The sequence below is a fragment of the Anser anser genome (genome assembly GCF_964211835.1).
Source record: "Anser anser genome assembly, chromosome: 4".
In the NCBI taxonomy this organism is placed as follows: Eukaryota; Metazoa; Chordata; class Aves; order Anseriformes; family Anatidae; genus Anser; species Anser anser.
Window position 1 is genome coordinate 2,414,660 of NC_139724.1, and position 16,961 is coordinate 2,431,620.

The 16,961-nt window shown below is 42.1% G+C and overlaps 1 protein-coding gene across 2 annotated transcripts in view; it reads right to left on the reverse strand.

The window, feature by feature from the left end:
* The window catches only part of UGT8 (UDP glycosyltransferase 8), a 44,423-nt gene that overhangs the window by 15,100 nt on the left and 12,362 nt on the right, over positions 1 to 16,961 (reverse strand). For both annotated transcript variants that reach the window (XM_083833412.1, XM_083833411.1), the window contains exon 2: positions 10,208 to 11,031. In XM_083833412.1, the coding sequence (XP_083689538.1) occupies positions 10,208 to 11,029 (822 nt within the window). In that variant the 5' untranslated portion in view covers positions 11,030 to 11,031. The remainder of the gene's footprint in view (positions 1 to 10,207; positions 11,032 to 16,961) is intronic.

Here is a 16,961-nt window from a genome sequence, read left to right on the forward strand (position 1 = left end):
TACGACCTTGCCATGTTCTCTTTTCTGAGTTCAGCTGCCTGTGTGCAACCATCCCTGTACGACACGACGTTATGAAGAGTGAAGGGTTTTGCACGTACATTGCTCTTTTCCTTAAAGCCTCCCGGTGCTTGTATAGGGAGAATAAGCGCTTATTGATCTATGCTGTTCTATAGGCAGGACAGGGGATGGGGGAAGAAATAAAATAAAAATCTTTTTACCATTCTCAGACAGGAATGTTATTGTGCCGAGCCCACTATGCGAGCTTTGTTCTGTTTGGTTTTCTGATTAGCTATTCTTAGCAGGCTTAGCTGCTAAATGCACAGCTGTGACTATAGAGTGAGGACCCAGCTGGCAGTAACCAGCGGTGCCTAATACTGAGCCTTGCTTCAGATAAACAAAGTATACAAATACAAACATAACCGGGTTTAATATCCGAAGCTTCCCCTGTTCAGCTGCTCGATTCAAATGTGTGATAGCACAAGTGTCTGTTCTTTGAATATGGTTGCGAACCACCACTCTCCAGCGGGGAGCACAGGCATGCTATGCAGCTCCTGCTGCAAAACGCTGCTCAGGGTAGACAAAACCAGATCTATTTGAAAATAAATAAATAAAATAGCCGCATGAAGTGATCTTTAGAAGCAAGATACTGAGAAATGAACAGAAAGGTACACAGAATTTTTTTTAGTGGCCTAACTTTTTTAGCATCTTCTAAATAGCACTTCTCTCATGTGAGGTATTTAAATATTGTACTAATACATTTTAACTTCATTTCAAATTTTATTTTAAAACATTGCTTCAGCACAGGCAGTTAAAGGCCATATATATGCAACTGTATGACCTCTAATATCACTGAGCAAACAAGGGTCCTATCATATTACCTGAAAGCTGTAGAAATAACACATCTGCCCACAGCAAAGCCAGAGCAACACCATCACTTTGGGCAAAGTTTGACATTTGTATTGACTTGCCATGAGCTTGCAAGTCAGCTTATACCTGATGGCAGTATCTGCTGTGACAAGCAAAGGACACGAGACACACCCATGAGCTTCTGCCTGCAGTGAGCAGAGGACAGCCCGCACCTCCCTGACTCAACACCGCCAGCTGCCTGCTGGCTCAGCCAAACCCTCTGCGTCGGCTCACCCGCACGACACGATGAAGGTTATTTTTTGGCCAACAGCTTTCCTGCGTTTTAAAAGCAATGACCGCACAGCAAGCGTGCTGGCTCCACTGTATCAGGACAGCGTTTGTATTATCAGGCACCAGTTAGTGAACACCAGCCTTGCTGCTCCCAACCAGGACATGATCCTTCCCACCCCACCACTTGCCTCTCAATTAATTGCATCTCAATTCACTGCAGATTACTTGTTCTCCTTCCCCAGGTACAAGCTGCTGTCAATCACCCACTTCTCTATGGGGATCTTGCAACTAAACTTCCTGTTTCTGGTCTGTCCCCTCCCTTCTCTCCCTTGATTCTTCATGCTGTATGAATTCAAACTGAAATTTTAAAAATGAAACAGAAAAGGTCACATTTTTAAAACAAGCTATGTATCCCCTCTTCCCCAGATACACTGACACTGGCTGACCTGCACCACATACCATTAAGCAGCTGATCAACTTCCATCTATTAATGAGACCCGCTGTAAGCAAAAGTCCCTCCAGTTGATTTTAACATTATTTGTTCATATCAGCAATGAATAAGGCAATCCCCAAACCAATAATTTAGGCATAAAAAAATGCATATCCAGATTATACCAGACTAAATTCCTCTATTTTCTTGCTGGTTAAAGCCATCTGTAAGCCACACTAACGCACTCAGCCACAAAGCAAAATGTAACATTCGAGCTGTTTTCTACCAGGTCTCCAAGCAGCGGTGAGTGTGCTGTTGGCACAAATCACCCAAGAATGCTGTTGATAACAAAGTGCTTCTTTAATAATATTAGGCACAGATTCAGCCTTGCTGAAAAACATATTCAGTGTTTTCTACCGTTTCTCACTGATTATTTGGTATACACCGTATGTTTGCCTCATCAAAAATGCATTGAAAAAAATGTTTTTAAAACCTCGTGAAACTTTTCAGTGTCTGGAGGGTTGCATTTTATTGTCCCTGACCTTTGCCCATTTACAGTCCAATACCAGAAGAACGTTTAAGTCCTTTTAACTTTGAAAAAGAATGAGTTTCAGACTCCAAACACGGGTACAAAACACAGCACCACAAGCCTTTGTCTTTTGTCCTGCACCTCAGCCCCCTCTAGAGTTACAGGTGTATCCAGTGAAGCCTCCAAGAACACAGTCTACCCAAAACTAGAGGTCAACCAGAAAACTGCTGCGCAAGTACTTCCCTGATGCAACACTCTTCAAAAATCCATTACTCACCGGACCTTTGGCAAACACCCTGGGAAAGCAACCTTGCTTTGCAAAGGAATGGAAGGCAATTGAAAACAAGAAGCTTACCCTTCAAGAGAGGTTATTAAGACGGTTGCATATTGGTAAAGGGTACAATAAAGGTATCCTCACCTTCAGCATTCAGATCAAAAATACTGTTGGCACTATCACAGAAGCACTAATCTCTTCAAAAATAAAATCTGCACATTCCTTAGCACGCAGCCCCCTCATATAACTTGTAAGCATGCACAGACAGACTTGGGTTTATTAAACGCAAACCAACACTTTGTCAATCCTACCATTTCAGTAGTTGCATATATAGCAGAAAGAACAAGTTAAACTCCGTGGGGATTATTTTGTTGGTTGTTTTTAGAAAGACAGCTTTAAGTACAGAGAAATGCTTCTACTTACACCACCTTTACACTTTCCACCTCCAGAACACTCGGTCAAATTGAACTTCCAGAACTACAGCAACAAGAAAATTGAAGAGAAGATGAATTTTAAACCTGGACCTCTGTGTTACAGCTACTGTCCTACAACCTCTTCCATAAATCCATATTATAAAGTCATTTAGGCAGGTAATTTTGTCCTTCACTGCTCCAGTACAACACCTGTACTCTGTGGATGGCTGGAGATCTAACCAACCAGCAGCTTTGATTTGGATAATGACAAGTTGTTACGCATTTCTTGTTCAGGTTGGAAAGCTTTTCTCTCTCCTCCCTTCTCCGTATATTAAAATACATATGTGTATATACACACACACACACAATGTATTATATAAAACATACACATTTTTAACAGGACAGTCACGACCTCTTCTTTAAGAGGCATAAAAACAGCCGGCTTCTGAGTCCATGCTGAAGCCATCATCTCTAGCCTTTCATAAACCCTCGCCAAGTCTCTCCATGCACATGGACACCCCAGCGGGTACAACCATGGGGCCATAAACTGGGGCAAGCTCCTGGGTCCCCCCCCACGTCCACCTCCCAAGCCCAGGATTGTTTGTGGCAGGCACAGAGCGCAGCCTGAGGAAACCCGGTCAGGCACAACCGAGCTGCAGGAACTGGCGAGCAAAGCAGCAGGGGCAGTTAATGTTTGATTGCAGAGGTTAGCAATGGCAAAACTTCATTTTGACATGTTTTTGTGACCCAAAACGATTCTGATTTGGGTGAGGTACAAATCAATTCTTTGTTGTCTTTAGTCAGGGACTGCTTATCCTGCCCCTGGCTAAGCAAGGTCATTTGGACAGTCTTCCCCAAAAGTGGGGGGGTTGTCCAAGGAGAATTATTCGCAGCTTTGGTTCATCTCCCTGGAGAAAGGAGAAAGAGAGTTCACTGACAGGATTACTCAGCCAGGTAATGAAAGCCTTAATTATTTCAGGACATTTGTATAGTAAATTCACTGAACAATGGACAATGAAAAAGGTTACTGTACACCAAGTTTCAGTCGAACATTTATCGGTTCCCCTAAGCTACGACTCCCTCGAAGGCAAGTTTGTAATGAGAATAGCATTATTTGGCAGATGGATGCTTTGTTAGAAGCTTAAGAGGTGTTACCAATTTTCCTAGCGCTCTTCAAAAGGTCAGAGAAAAGGCACTTGAAACCACATTGCTGTAGAGGTTGTGTGCTACCTACTCTCAGCTGCTAAAAACGTTGGGGCAATGAAACCATGGGTGACAGTGGCGGGGACTTCTCCCTCACCCGTCCCATCCTGATCCAGCAACAGGATCAATAAACACCCAAGCAGAGTATCAGCCAAACACAAGATATCCACTCTACCTAAATAACCTTTAAGCAACTAGGACATCTGACAAGAAAAGTTGGCTTGATTACAATTTATTTTGTTTTAAATCAATAACATTATTAATTAGGCTTGCTGCTCTTGAATGTCAGCCCTGAATACATCCCTAACTATTCAAACACTGTTCAAGCTGATACATGTACCAAATACAAGAGAAAAAAACATGCATTTGGAAATAAGATCTTACCTTTTGTTTCTCCACGATATTAGAAATTACAGTATGCCGGAGAATACAATCATGGAAATAAAACTAGCTCATTATTTGTCCTACATACAGCTTAGCCTTAAAAACTTGCAACTGACACTCACCATTAAAGCACTGAAGATTACCAAAGTGAATTAATTTTGTTGATTTGTGCACTTCAACATGAAAATGAGTAAGACCATTCTAAAATCAGAAAACCTGTTTACAGTAATAGCTTATATTAACTTTTTTTAAAAATGAGGGAAATAGTAAAATACCTTCTGCTGCTTTTAATTTTCATCATTTGACCTATACAACACCCACACCAAACCTTGAATTCTCCATTCCCAGTACATGCAATGATTTAGCTAAAAAAAAAAAAACCCAACACATTATACGACTATCCACAAACCAAGACAACTTGCTTTTTGATGCAAGCACAGGACTGCTGAAGGCCAGGAATGAGGAATTCCATTCCCAACCTCTTGCAGAGGTTCGGTGTTTGCCCCTCAGAGTGCGGGACGCCAGCTTATGTACTCAGAGGACCTCCTTCCAAAGTTTTACTGGAGATACCGACCTGACTTCTGAAGTCATCATGGCACCCTCTTCCCGCTCTCTTACTGTCTAGGTACACGCTGAGTCACATTTCTTCCCAAATCTGAAATGCAACACTACAGCTGGAATAGATGTGGTTCATCAACCCAGCAATACTGCAGCATTTAAGACTGGAGATTGACAGTGAAAAAAGGCAATTTTTATTTCTGAGGACTGGACCTAAGGAGCTCAGATTATGTACTTCCTTGTGTAGCAAAAGATCAATAGTCAGTGGTGATGAAGCTGTATGTGGAAATATATTTAAGGGACAGAATACACGATTATATGGTACAGTACAGAATTCACACAGTGGCCCACAATCTTAATCATCCTCATAAGATTTTTGCCTCCCCAGCTGATACATCACGTGCATTTTAAGAGAGCTCTAGAATTGCTTCACATTGTCAGATATTTATTGTCAAAAGTAGCTCCATAAGAACTATTTTCCCAGTCCTTTAAACAAAAAATAATGGTACTAGCAATGTGCTAAAATCTAATGCTACAGTTTGCAAGAGCAAGCTGTAAAGAAATTGTCCTTAGTATGAATGAAATAAAAATCTGATCTAAGAAATGTCTCCTTATTCTTCCACCAAACTGCAGAGACAAGTCAACTAACACCAGTCTAAACAGACAACTGTCTGCAAGACTGAAAAAAACTTTTTAATAAAGATATTTCAAAGCCACCAATTTGTTACCTATATCTAGATGAATACAGTAGCAAGATTAGATAAGAGATCTACAGGGAGGAGCAAATAAATCACTCTAATTACTATCTGATGACAACTGTGGCTGAAAGGATAGCTTTTACTTCTGAAATGTGAGCATCCTCCTTTGCAGCGTAAATTTACTCAGGTAGAAGAGAATTAAAAAACAAACTGACGTTTGTTTCTCTTTTCACAGCAATAATAAGTGGCATTCAGTCCAAAAGAAGTGCCTCAAGATCAGCACTGAAGGAAAGCAGGATATTACAAAAGTGGTTAAGAGGCTTTAAAAGCTGTGCAGGTATGAAGAAAGAAAAGCCCAATTTGCATGTCAGACAGCATGCATGATTTTACTTTCGGTGATGTGTTTGACAAATGCTAATACAGATGATCTCACATACAAACTGTGGGATCCAATCTATGTCCCAACACACCCATATAGACAACTGGTTGATCTAAACAAGTCTTTCAAAATAATGTTTACCTTCTTTTCCTGCAGCACAGTTCCCTCCTCATTTTCAGTGCCCTTTGCCCCTCCCTGACTACGCAGTTGGTATTTCCTGACGCTGCTGCTCAGAAGAGCCATCGGGTTTCTACCCTTATTCAAGGACGTATCTTATCAGGCTGATTAATGCCTAACTACCTAACAACCTACTCACAAGACATCAATGCCACAGTAGAGGTTTCCCCATTGTTTCTTAAAACGTGCGTTACTTCAAAACTCCAGTTTCACCCAGCTTAACAGGAGCCCTCTGGAGAAGTGTTACAAGGTGGTGGCGGAGGAGCCTTTTTCTTTCTAGCTGCCATTGCCAGCTAACCAGAAAATACAGGTAACACCATACACATAGTATTTTAAGTCAGCGATGACCTTAGAGATTGATATTTAGAGTCTGTCTCCAGCTTTTGGCCTTTTACGGCAAGCCTACCCCTCTAAACAATTCAAAATGCAATATTTTTGCAGTTATCTGTACAAACCCTGGACTCTTTGCCATACATATTTAAGTTTCTATTCATTTATGGGTAACAAGAGCAGCCACGTGAACCGTCTTCTCATCTTCCGCAGAGCACAGCACTCATGCAAGAAGCACTGCTGAAATCCATGCACTTTTACCAGTGAGAACAGCTCTGCAGCCACCACAGAAGACGACCTCTAACTATAGGGAGCATTGTGCCTACCCCGAGCTTTATCTACCTGCAGCAAAGACCAGAAGAACAGAGGAGGAAATGTGTCACTGTTGTAAATTTCAGTCACCTCCTGCCAGAGCACCTCTCTGCTGAGGGCCAGCCTAACCCGCTATACAGGTTAAGCTTCCAGTCTAGCATCCTCTAAAATACATCTAGCTTATGTACACCGAGAGTACTCCACAAACAGAGCCAGCATGCAGTACACAGGAGCAGCTGGGGGATTTACAAAACCCTTCCACAGCCTTGAGTCAAAAATATTAGCATAGATTAAACAGAGCAAAGCAAGAGGCAGGTCTCCCCCTCTCTGTTACACAAACAGCGGGCTGCCACCACAGCCAGCAGCTGCCCCCGTGCCTCCTCCAGCAGGCCAGGCCTGCGCCAAGCAGCCACCTCCAGCCATGCTGAGGCAGGGCCCGGCCTCTGGGCAGCCCCCAGTCCTCCTGAGGCCAGCAGCCACGGGCTCTGGGCAGGGGCAGCCCTGTCACCCAGTGCTCCTTCCAGCCCAGCCACCACTGCTGAGGTAGCTCCGTGGCCGCCTCGCCCTCAGGCACGAGGCCGAAAGCTGCAGAAGCCATTTCGGTGAGGGCTCCAGCCCCAGGACAGGGCAGCAGCTGAAAGCAGTCATGGCACCAGCCATCCACTTTTAATCTGCCAGAGTACAGTGACAGATCTGAATTTTTATCTAGAAAATGAATCCGATTGCCCGATTTACCTACAATATGTGCCACAGGAAGTGGAATTATGCATAGCAGCATAGACGTGGAGAAGCGGTAAGAGAAGTGCTCTCACTTCCATATTTAATCAAAGCCCACACTTAATATAAGAATGAATTGCCCAGTAGAACTGAAAAGAAGGCAAAAAATGTCTCAGTTCACAAATAATCACAGTTCGCTTTTGTGTTTGTTCTTCTTTCTTTAACCCCACTGCAATAAATATTTGCCAATACATACGCTACCTATAGGTCTACCTCAAGGTCACTGGCAGCCTGATTACACTGAAGACTATACTTACGGTTCCATCTTCTCCCATCACAACATTTCACAGCAACATTCATGGTTCCAGAGCAAATTTAGGAAGTATACGGAAGCAATTTAAGAAGGTTTAAAAACATACATACATGTATATGTTTGTATGTGTGTATAGACATGTGTATAAACATGCGTTTTTATACAAACATAGGTATAACCCTATAGTAAAACAGCAAAGTAAAACTGTTCTTTTCATATTCTTCCATCTCATTTTATAGAAGAGAAAGTTTCTGCTTGCTTTGGGGACAGTTAATTTTTTTACCCTGAAGACCAATCCAAAGAGACCATAAAAGACAATGATGACATAGCACCCAAATTTATCATGCAACAAAACAGATATATGCCTTCTTACAGAAAAAGAAAATACCAGTTTGGAAAATGAACAGCTGAAATTCAACCCAGTCAGAAAGGCCGTCCTGGAGAGAGCATGGTTGAACTTTGTTTAGACAGCACAAGACCACCTTTAGTCTGCTATCTCAGGATGTCTGTGTGCTGACTAGTTAGATACCTTCTAAACACATATCTATACATTAAGGAAGAGCTTGTTAAAGAAGCACTGTTTTGTTCACTAATACAAGTAACAGGCTACCTGTTATGGGGACCCATCAAATGAAAACCACGCAAAATATGTTCCCTAACCTGAATTTGTTCTCCAAAAAACAACAATAGAAGACAATTGTATCCTCCTCCTGTTGCAATACAAAGAGATATGGGTAGAGACAGTGCCCTAAATGGAGGCCTAGAATTATCCTAAAGCAGCAGGCCTTGCAAAAATGGCTCCAAGTAGGAATCTGCAGCAGCCGTCTTACTCCCAAATCCCCATTTGAGAGTTCACCTTTTTTATCACCTTCAAAAAAAATTTATATATATATATATATATATAAAAATCACGCCTATCACCATATTGATAAACACTCTTTGGAACCACTCTGATAGCTTGGGTAAGAACAGGAGTACAGTGCTGTTAGTACCTCCGCACTTCTGTTTCCAGCAAATTAGAAAAAAAAAGCCAGAAGACTTAGCTCACCTGCAAGTTAGGCTACCTACAGGAATGCCCTACTCTGTGCCAAAACTACACAAAGTATGCCCACTTCTGAATTTCTGGGAAGATGCATTGGATCGTAGCATACTATCAGACAAGCTCCTGCATGTTCAGAAAGCTCAGCAAGTGCTCAAACACAATGGAAGCTGAGCAGGGAAAAAAAAAAGATAAGGGAATTGGTACAGTGTTCCAAATCCTGCAGCCTGAAGCAGAACTATCTAATGTTTTCCTAAGCTGGTGAAAAAAGGTACTGCTAAGTCAGAACAGGAAGTGTAAAGAAGAGAAAACAAGCCCTCCAAGACCAATTGTCAGGGGAAAAACAGATGAAAAGTGGGTCTGGAAGTTCTCATACAAAAAGCAAAAGCCGAATTAGTCATTTTCAGAAGCAGATCAGTGAGTGGTGCAGATCTACCTACCTGTTGCCCAGCCAGAAGTGTCTATTATTAATCAACTCCAAATCAAGATCTATTTGTTTATGTACAGATAAATAGTAAGTGCAAGTGACATGATCTTCTGTGAAATTTTGTTCTGCCTGTCACACTCACTATTGTGTCGCTGAACAAAGGCATTCTCAGCTATCAGGTATCAAGACCACATGGTACACTGTATTAATCAAGCTTAATTATTAATCTGTGCAGTCAGGATTTCTGGAATCTATCCATCCACTATTACTATTTCAGTCTGAAGTTCATTACCTGATGGCAAATAAGAGTACTGTAAGATATTTTTTTTTTATGTGAACATAGCCCTGGTGCCTCCTAAGTCAACTCACATCATCTCCATTTGTTCAACTTTACAGTTTCTTCATGCATCTATACAGCTAGTTTTAAAGACATTTTTAGCTATCAAACCAAAGGAAGCAAACTTTCCATAAAAACACTAATACCGTGAAATTAAAGATGGTATAACTTATTAATGGGCTTCTTTAAGCATAAGTTTCTTCACCTGTTCATTCTATTTTAACCCACACTTGGTTAGAATTTAGAAGTAATTTTTCAAGTTAGTGTGTACTGCCTTTTCCTCTCCTCTATTATTAAGCACTTAACTCCAAAGAAAAATACCTCCTGCAATCACAAAAGACTAATTTTGATAGCTTGCATCTCAGTTTCTCCCCCCGCCCCAAGCCACTTCCAACTACTTCAGGGGTATATTCCCTCTGAGAAACAACAAAATGAGCTTTAAAACATCAAGATACTGATCCCTTTTAAAATTCATTGCTTAGAACCGCCACTCATCATATGAGGTAAACCAGATACCACAGGAATTACTGTAAAGCTCAGCAAACCTTACTTCTGGCAGCGGGCTGGCCGGTTTGGTTAGAATTCCTCCCACATAAACAACATTTGGTAGCGTGGGTCTTGGAAACTCCAGTGCTACATCAGTACAAAGCATCCACAGGCTGGATCCATGAACCAAGTCATACATGGACCTTTCTGGCATAACCTTGTATTTCTGCATTATCCTTTCATATTTTGGCAAAACCAAAAAGCTGACTCCGAATCTTGAAATAAGATACACAACAGTATTTTTAATCCTCTCGAATAGGTTCATGTGATCTGTGAGTAGCGAGTTAAACTCTGGAACGTAAGAGAGGGGAGCTGGAGCACCCACTTCTGCTGGATACCACAGGCCAGTGGAAAAGACGGCGTACTTAACCCCTAAAAGGTGAGCTATAACAAATCCACACATCTCATTGGGATCTACCAGGAGCAGGTCAAATTTTTCCTGTTTCAGGGTACGCATGAGGTTTTGGTTGCCAACAATCATGTCACAGTTCTTGGAATAGTGGTCCAGGATATCGAACAGTTCCAGGGCCGTCAGTCTCCCAGAGAAGATACTCCTCATCTTGGACTGGAGAAAGTCATCCGAGGTGCTGCTGTTAAAGATCCCTGGGTAGCGCTGAAGTCTATAGTGATTAGATGGAGGAATCTCTCTGCCCTCAGAGAGGAGAAACACTGTCTGGTGACCTTGGTCATGCAAGGCTGAGGCCAGAGTCTTAAAAATATAAAGATGGCTTTCAAACATAATTGGCGGCACAACAACGATTTTGGCAGCCCTTGCTATCCCAACAGTGCTCCACAGGAGGATGAAAGCTGGAGTGTACGGCTTCATAGCTGAAACAAAAAATAGAAGCATTATATCAACAGAAAACAGGTTGGTACATTACCTGGGAATTAGGGGAAAAAAAAGTTATGTAATATAACTCAGTAGATCCATGAAAGCTAATCACATCTCCCTATCTCAAAAATATCTTTGCAACAGTCAAGGGAGAAGAACAGAGCTACTAGGCTTCAGAATACATTTGGTAGTGCTCTTTTTCCAGCAAGGTCTGCTTTTTTCCCCCCTTCCTCCCTTTCCATCTTGAACAGAGAGTAGATGAGACTTCTTCCAGCACAGACATCTATAGGGCACCTGCACTACATGGCAGGAGAATCGACACAGACAGTGAGGTTGGTACCCTCCACAGAGATACTGCGCACATTGCTTCTGAATTATATATGCAATCCAACAGCTACAAGATCCTGTAGTCAGCTCAGAAAGCCAGATCCTGCTACGTTTGGGATTGTATTTAAAATCACAACTGCATTACTGTCATCATAATATACTGAGCAAATTCAGTATTCCTGAAAGACACCACACGCAAAGACCCAAAGGCTAGAATTCCTCATTTATTCACACATCAGATCCAAAGGATTTGTCATTTATTATTCCTTTCAGCACAGGATATAACACTTTTACAGATACATTTCAGTCTCACACCCTCAACTGGAACTTCTAATATGACAATTCTTACTTTTCAGTTTGTGTTCACTGTACTGAGACCCACACCCCCCTACCGTTGACATGGTTATGAGCACTTCTGCTGCAAGTGCTTCTGATGGGCGCCCACAGCCTTCAGGCTTCCATTCTGATTTAAGGATGGCATTTTCTGCTGTTTTATTTTCATATAAGCTAATAAGAATTAAGAAGATAGGTTTTTCCTCTAAAAGGCAATGTTTTTCTTGGTTAGTATAACACTGATCAGCCACATCCAGAGGGAAAATCGAAATCTGGCAGGGAAATGTTACCAATAAGAACCAACATGACTGCTTTAATCTCTCAAAAATTGCACTCTGTGTATGAGAACAAATGAAATAAAGGGAATTATACCACATACACGAACATCCACATCAGGCTCCACTGAAGCACAAGTGCTGGACTCTCCAGCTGCTATAATTGGCACTTGCACAGATACTCAGGCATGAACTCCAGTCTACACCAAAAACAACAACTTCACTTTAAAGGCAGTTCTTGACAGTAGCAGGCTTCAAGGGAATGGGAAAAAAATTTTCCTTGTGTTTTGGTGAATAAAGCCAGATGAAAACAAAGCGTATGAAAAGCATGGAGAGGGCATGCCAGAATGCCCCTCAGTCACATTAACCCTCTTAGTACAGGGAATCGAGGACAAGCCAACAATCTGCTCTTTTCTCGTGCCAAACCAAATCTATGTGGAAACAGGAGTCTGTTACGGTGTCCTTTAGAAATAAGCAGTACAGAAGCTGATAATGCTACTACTCAGGCCTTGTTATCTCCTTACAGTGTTCTCCTGTAAACCTCCTACAGATTGCTTAGGGTTTTTTTGTTTCATTTTTGTAATGTTAGGTGGGTTACCAGCTCACCAAAAGAGCACCTGAACTGTATTGCTACAATCTAACATGGGTCTTTCTGAATTATGTCCCATTTTTTTCCTACTTCAGATTCTGCAGCTTGCTTGACTTTGGAGCTTTTGTAAGCATGCAGAGTCTAACTTAAAGCTGCAGAATTACAACAAGGTACACAGATTATTTAAATCACATTTCTCGTGTAAGAAGTCTTCTTACCGCACTTGAAATCTGTTCCACGCTTGTCTTCAGAGAGCATTAGCCACCACCTAGGAGATTACTGACCTGCGCTTATGAAAATCCTACCAACTTATTACCACCAGCAGCCGTGTGCCTGTGCACACAGGTACACACAAAAAAAGTTCACACAGGCAAAGAGACTTTTTTTCCTCCTTTTGCTGTGAAAAAGCCCACACCAGGAAGAGCCACAGTAAAATCTTATGGTACCCACGAGCAGGTAGTAAAGAACTGAAGCACGGAAAATTCACTGAGATCCCCCCAACACAACACATCCACGGGCTGAAGTACCGCTCTGGGAAGAACTTGGAGAAGCTTCGCTGTTTCTAGGCACAAAGCTCAATTTTACCAAGGTAACGCTTCAGGGGAAGAGAGAGGAAATTACTTGCTGCAAATATTACCAGTGGCTTTTAAAATCTTTACTACACTGCATTCTTGTCTGACAGTGGATGAGATCGAGTTGTTTGCTAAGCTGCCTCGATTAGGGTGTCAGAGGTGACCCAAAAACACCTCCTCCCCTGCAAACAGCAGTAATTAAATCAAATGTAACAATAGCCCTATTCATTCTCCAACAAAGTTCAAAAAAGCATTCTTTCTACATGAGAAACAGCTTGCCTCTCCATTTTTTTCTTAAGAACTATTAAAGCTTTGACAAAAAATGAACGATGACACCAACGCTGAGAAAAAACAGAGTCTAGTACTGCATGGCTTCATTACTTCTCGTTGGTTACACTTCCAGCACAAATGCCGGACCTCACAGACCGCTTAAAGCATTAAATTGCCGTTTGGGTCCAGGCCTTGGCTTTCACTGGAGGCTTTCTAAAAAAACACAGCACCCCACAAGGCTCAGCTGCCCCCATGGGAGCTCCCGATTGAAGGATGTGACTACCCAGGCCCCCACTAATTACCTCACTAATCACCTTGTTTCATTCCCACCTGTGGGGCTGACAGATTTTACACAGCAGCAGGGGGCTGCGTAGGGGAAGGATGAGCCCATCCCGGTGCACAGCTCACTGTGAGCACAGACACACCACGCTCAGCTATCGCCATCAATGCTGCTGGAGGAGAGCATGCACTACATAAGCTTGGTTTTAAATAAAAATGGTTTATCAATGAAATACGAAAGAAAGTGATTAGTCGAACTTGGAAAAAAACACTACTGATCACATCTCCTCATGCTATAAGCATTCCCGTGGTATAAGTTACTGCTTCTGTCAACAACGGGGATGTTACAAAACCATAAATGGATTGGGAAACACACAAACAGTTAATGTTTCCGAGATCACTGTAAATCAGAGGTATCAGAAGCCTACGGGCACGCCGTGATCCAACCGGCTGCCAGATGCAAGAGCCCCATGCTGTACTTTGATCTCCTGACCTGACGCGGGTTCCAAGCACAGCACGTCTTCGTGAGCATGCAGGTACAATCCTTAGCCCTAAGGCGTATTTTCCACTGCTTCATCTCTGCACATGCCACCAAAAGCCACCCAGAATTACCTCTGCACTTCCTTAGGATGCTTACGGTATCACACCACCTCTTCCGATCCCCGCTCTCACTGCGCAGCACTGCTTTAAATGAGAACACATCGAATAACTTAATCTTTATGAGCCTCCCATAAAGCACGAGCTAGCTAACATGGAAATCTGTCAATATAATTACAAGCAGTTATGAAACAGTTTTTCCTCTCCTGCTGTGTATCGATGATAACAGATGACACTCCTCTCTAGAAGCCTCACAGCACCTTCACTACTCAGCACTGATACAAAATGCTGCTATGGAGTTCCCCTTTTCAACACAATTATCTTCCACAGGGACAGGAACATATATGTACAGGGCCTGCCAAACCACAGAGGTAATAAACACGTGACAGATTAGAGAGATGCCCACTAAGGGACATTTTTTTACTGGAAGCAATGGCACTGACCTTATATTGCACTCAACCAGAGTCTCCACCTGTGGCGGGAGCCCCCACGATAAGGCCTCGTAACTTCATCCCTTGGCCAGCCCCAGGCTGGGAGCTTGCAAGGTCTGCATCGAGCACAAGCAAGGCCAATATGCAACAGCACTCAGTTCACCAACTAACCATGCTCCCAATTCCCATTTTGCAGACACTGAGTGAGGTATCACTGGCAACAACACACAACTCTGTGCATTCAGCTCCCTGCCATCAGCCAGGAGTTCTCTGGAGACCTGAGGTACTTCCAGTATGACACAGAGAGCTGCTGATGCCCATCTCGATGGGAATTTCCAACCCAGCTCACCTCTGAGAGCCACAAGGCTCATTTCGATGCCAGCCCATCGAAACTGGAGCATGGGGACTCCCCCTGCAACCCATCATCCACAAACTCCCAGAATAAGACATCGGCAAAATATCTAAAAGGGATCAGCATCCAGCACCACTGTGTCCTGCTGCTGGATCCTAAGGATCCTATGAAAAGGAAACGTCAAGTGTCTGTATAGTAGGAAGGAAAAAAAAGCCAAAGCCAGAGGATGACATTTCTGCATCATACTTAATAATATATAAAACATTTTCTACCTCTGTCCTAAATCTTTCTGCCTAGAATTTGCCTGCATAGAGTAAGATTTCCTTCTAGTGGCATATAATAGCCTTTTATAGCAGAAGGCATAAAAATAAGAAGGAACAAAAGCCATTTTTAATTTCTTTTTTTAAATACTTAAGACAATTACCACTGAATTGAAACCATTTACTCCTCTAAGCCAAAAAGCAAGAACAGGTATGGAGAAAAAGGAGATGTAAGGAGCAGCTTTATACAAGTAAATGCAACTGCTGTCTGTAAAGAGTTCAGCTCTTGGAAGAAGTTAAAGAAACACCAAGAAGTTAAACATTAAACCTATCCCAATGGCTTCTCAAAGTTAATGGCTTGCATGTCGTTTTTCAAATGAAAGAGAAAGTGTAAGTTTTAATGTGGGCTGCAGAAAACCAAGCACCTACACAGAAGACTGTTGAAAGGATGCTTCCAGCTGATTAAGAGTTCTAATTCCTGGTTTATTTTTACTTTAACAGAACATGTTACTATTCACCCAGAAAGACAAAGCGGGACTGAGAACAGGAAATGTGACTGTGCAGATAAGGAGTCCGCGTTTTATTCGTGAAGGCCCTATACAGGAAAATTTGGAAACACAGAAAGAAATGGAGTGATGTTTAAAGTTTATATGAATTATACAAAAAAGTCTTAATGCTTAAATTAGTATTTTAAAACTGAACTAATACTGCATTTGTATTTCAATCCTAAAAAATATTTTTAAATCATCCATATTCATAATTTATGCAACAGTCAGTTATAGCACTGAAATACATACCGAAGATAAGATTTACTGCCAACCCTTAACCAATATGCTAACCACCCTGTAATTAAAACCCGGACTTTCTTCCTCTGGTTTCTTCGGCTGGCTGCCTACCTGCCTATTTCTGAATCTCCCAATACCCATTTTCAAGCCAGCAATACTGTTTTCAGTGTGTTTTTGTCTCTCTCTCTCCCCTAGAGCAGTCAGTTCTAGAAGCCAAAGCAGCTCTCAAGTACCATGGCACTCAGCACAGCTGGAACTCAAACTGTGAGAATAGTTACCACTGCTCAAAAAAGCAAGCAGTACTTACACACAGTAGTAAAGCAGTCATTTTTAGTCACTAATAACATAACTCTCCTCACTTCCAAAGAAGCAAATGAAGTTTACAGACATGGAGTTGCATGACAGGAGTGACTTTTTCGAGTCCTTTCCTTCCTTTCAGCCTTTCTTTAGATTTGCTGCGGTTGGCTGAGTTTACCTGGGCAGTTTGGTCAGAAGATTGGGACCTAGAAAGGTGCCCTTCATACCAAACAACAGCACTGCACTGACCGCAAAGGAGTAATCTTTCCAGCCACTGATCACTCTCATCTTACCCGAAGGCTTCCAATTTCTCATTACAATTTAACAGATACCAGTATGCATTAAAAAAAGCAGGCTTACCAACTAGATTTTCACCTCTGCAAGCCCAAGTGCAAATGCTGATTAGCACTGAAATGACTAGCTGCAAGTGGGAAGCTAATGAGGTGTGTCACAGAAGTATAATTACCAAAAAGGGGGAAATTTGAGATTTACGTGCATTTCAGCAAACAGCACTCACTGCAAACTGCTAACAGAGTCCTGGTAACATACAGATTCATCA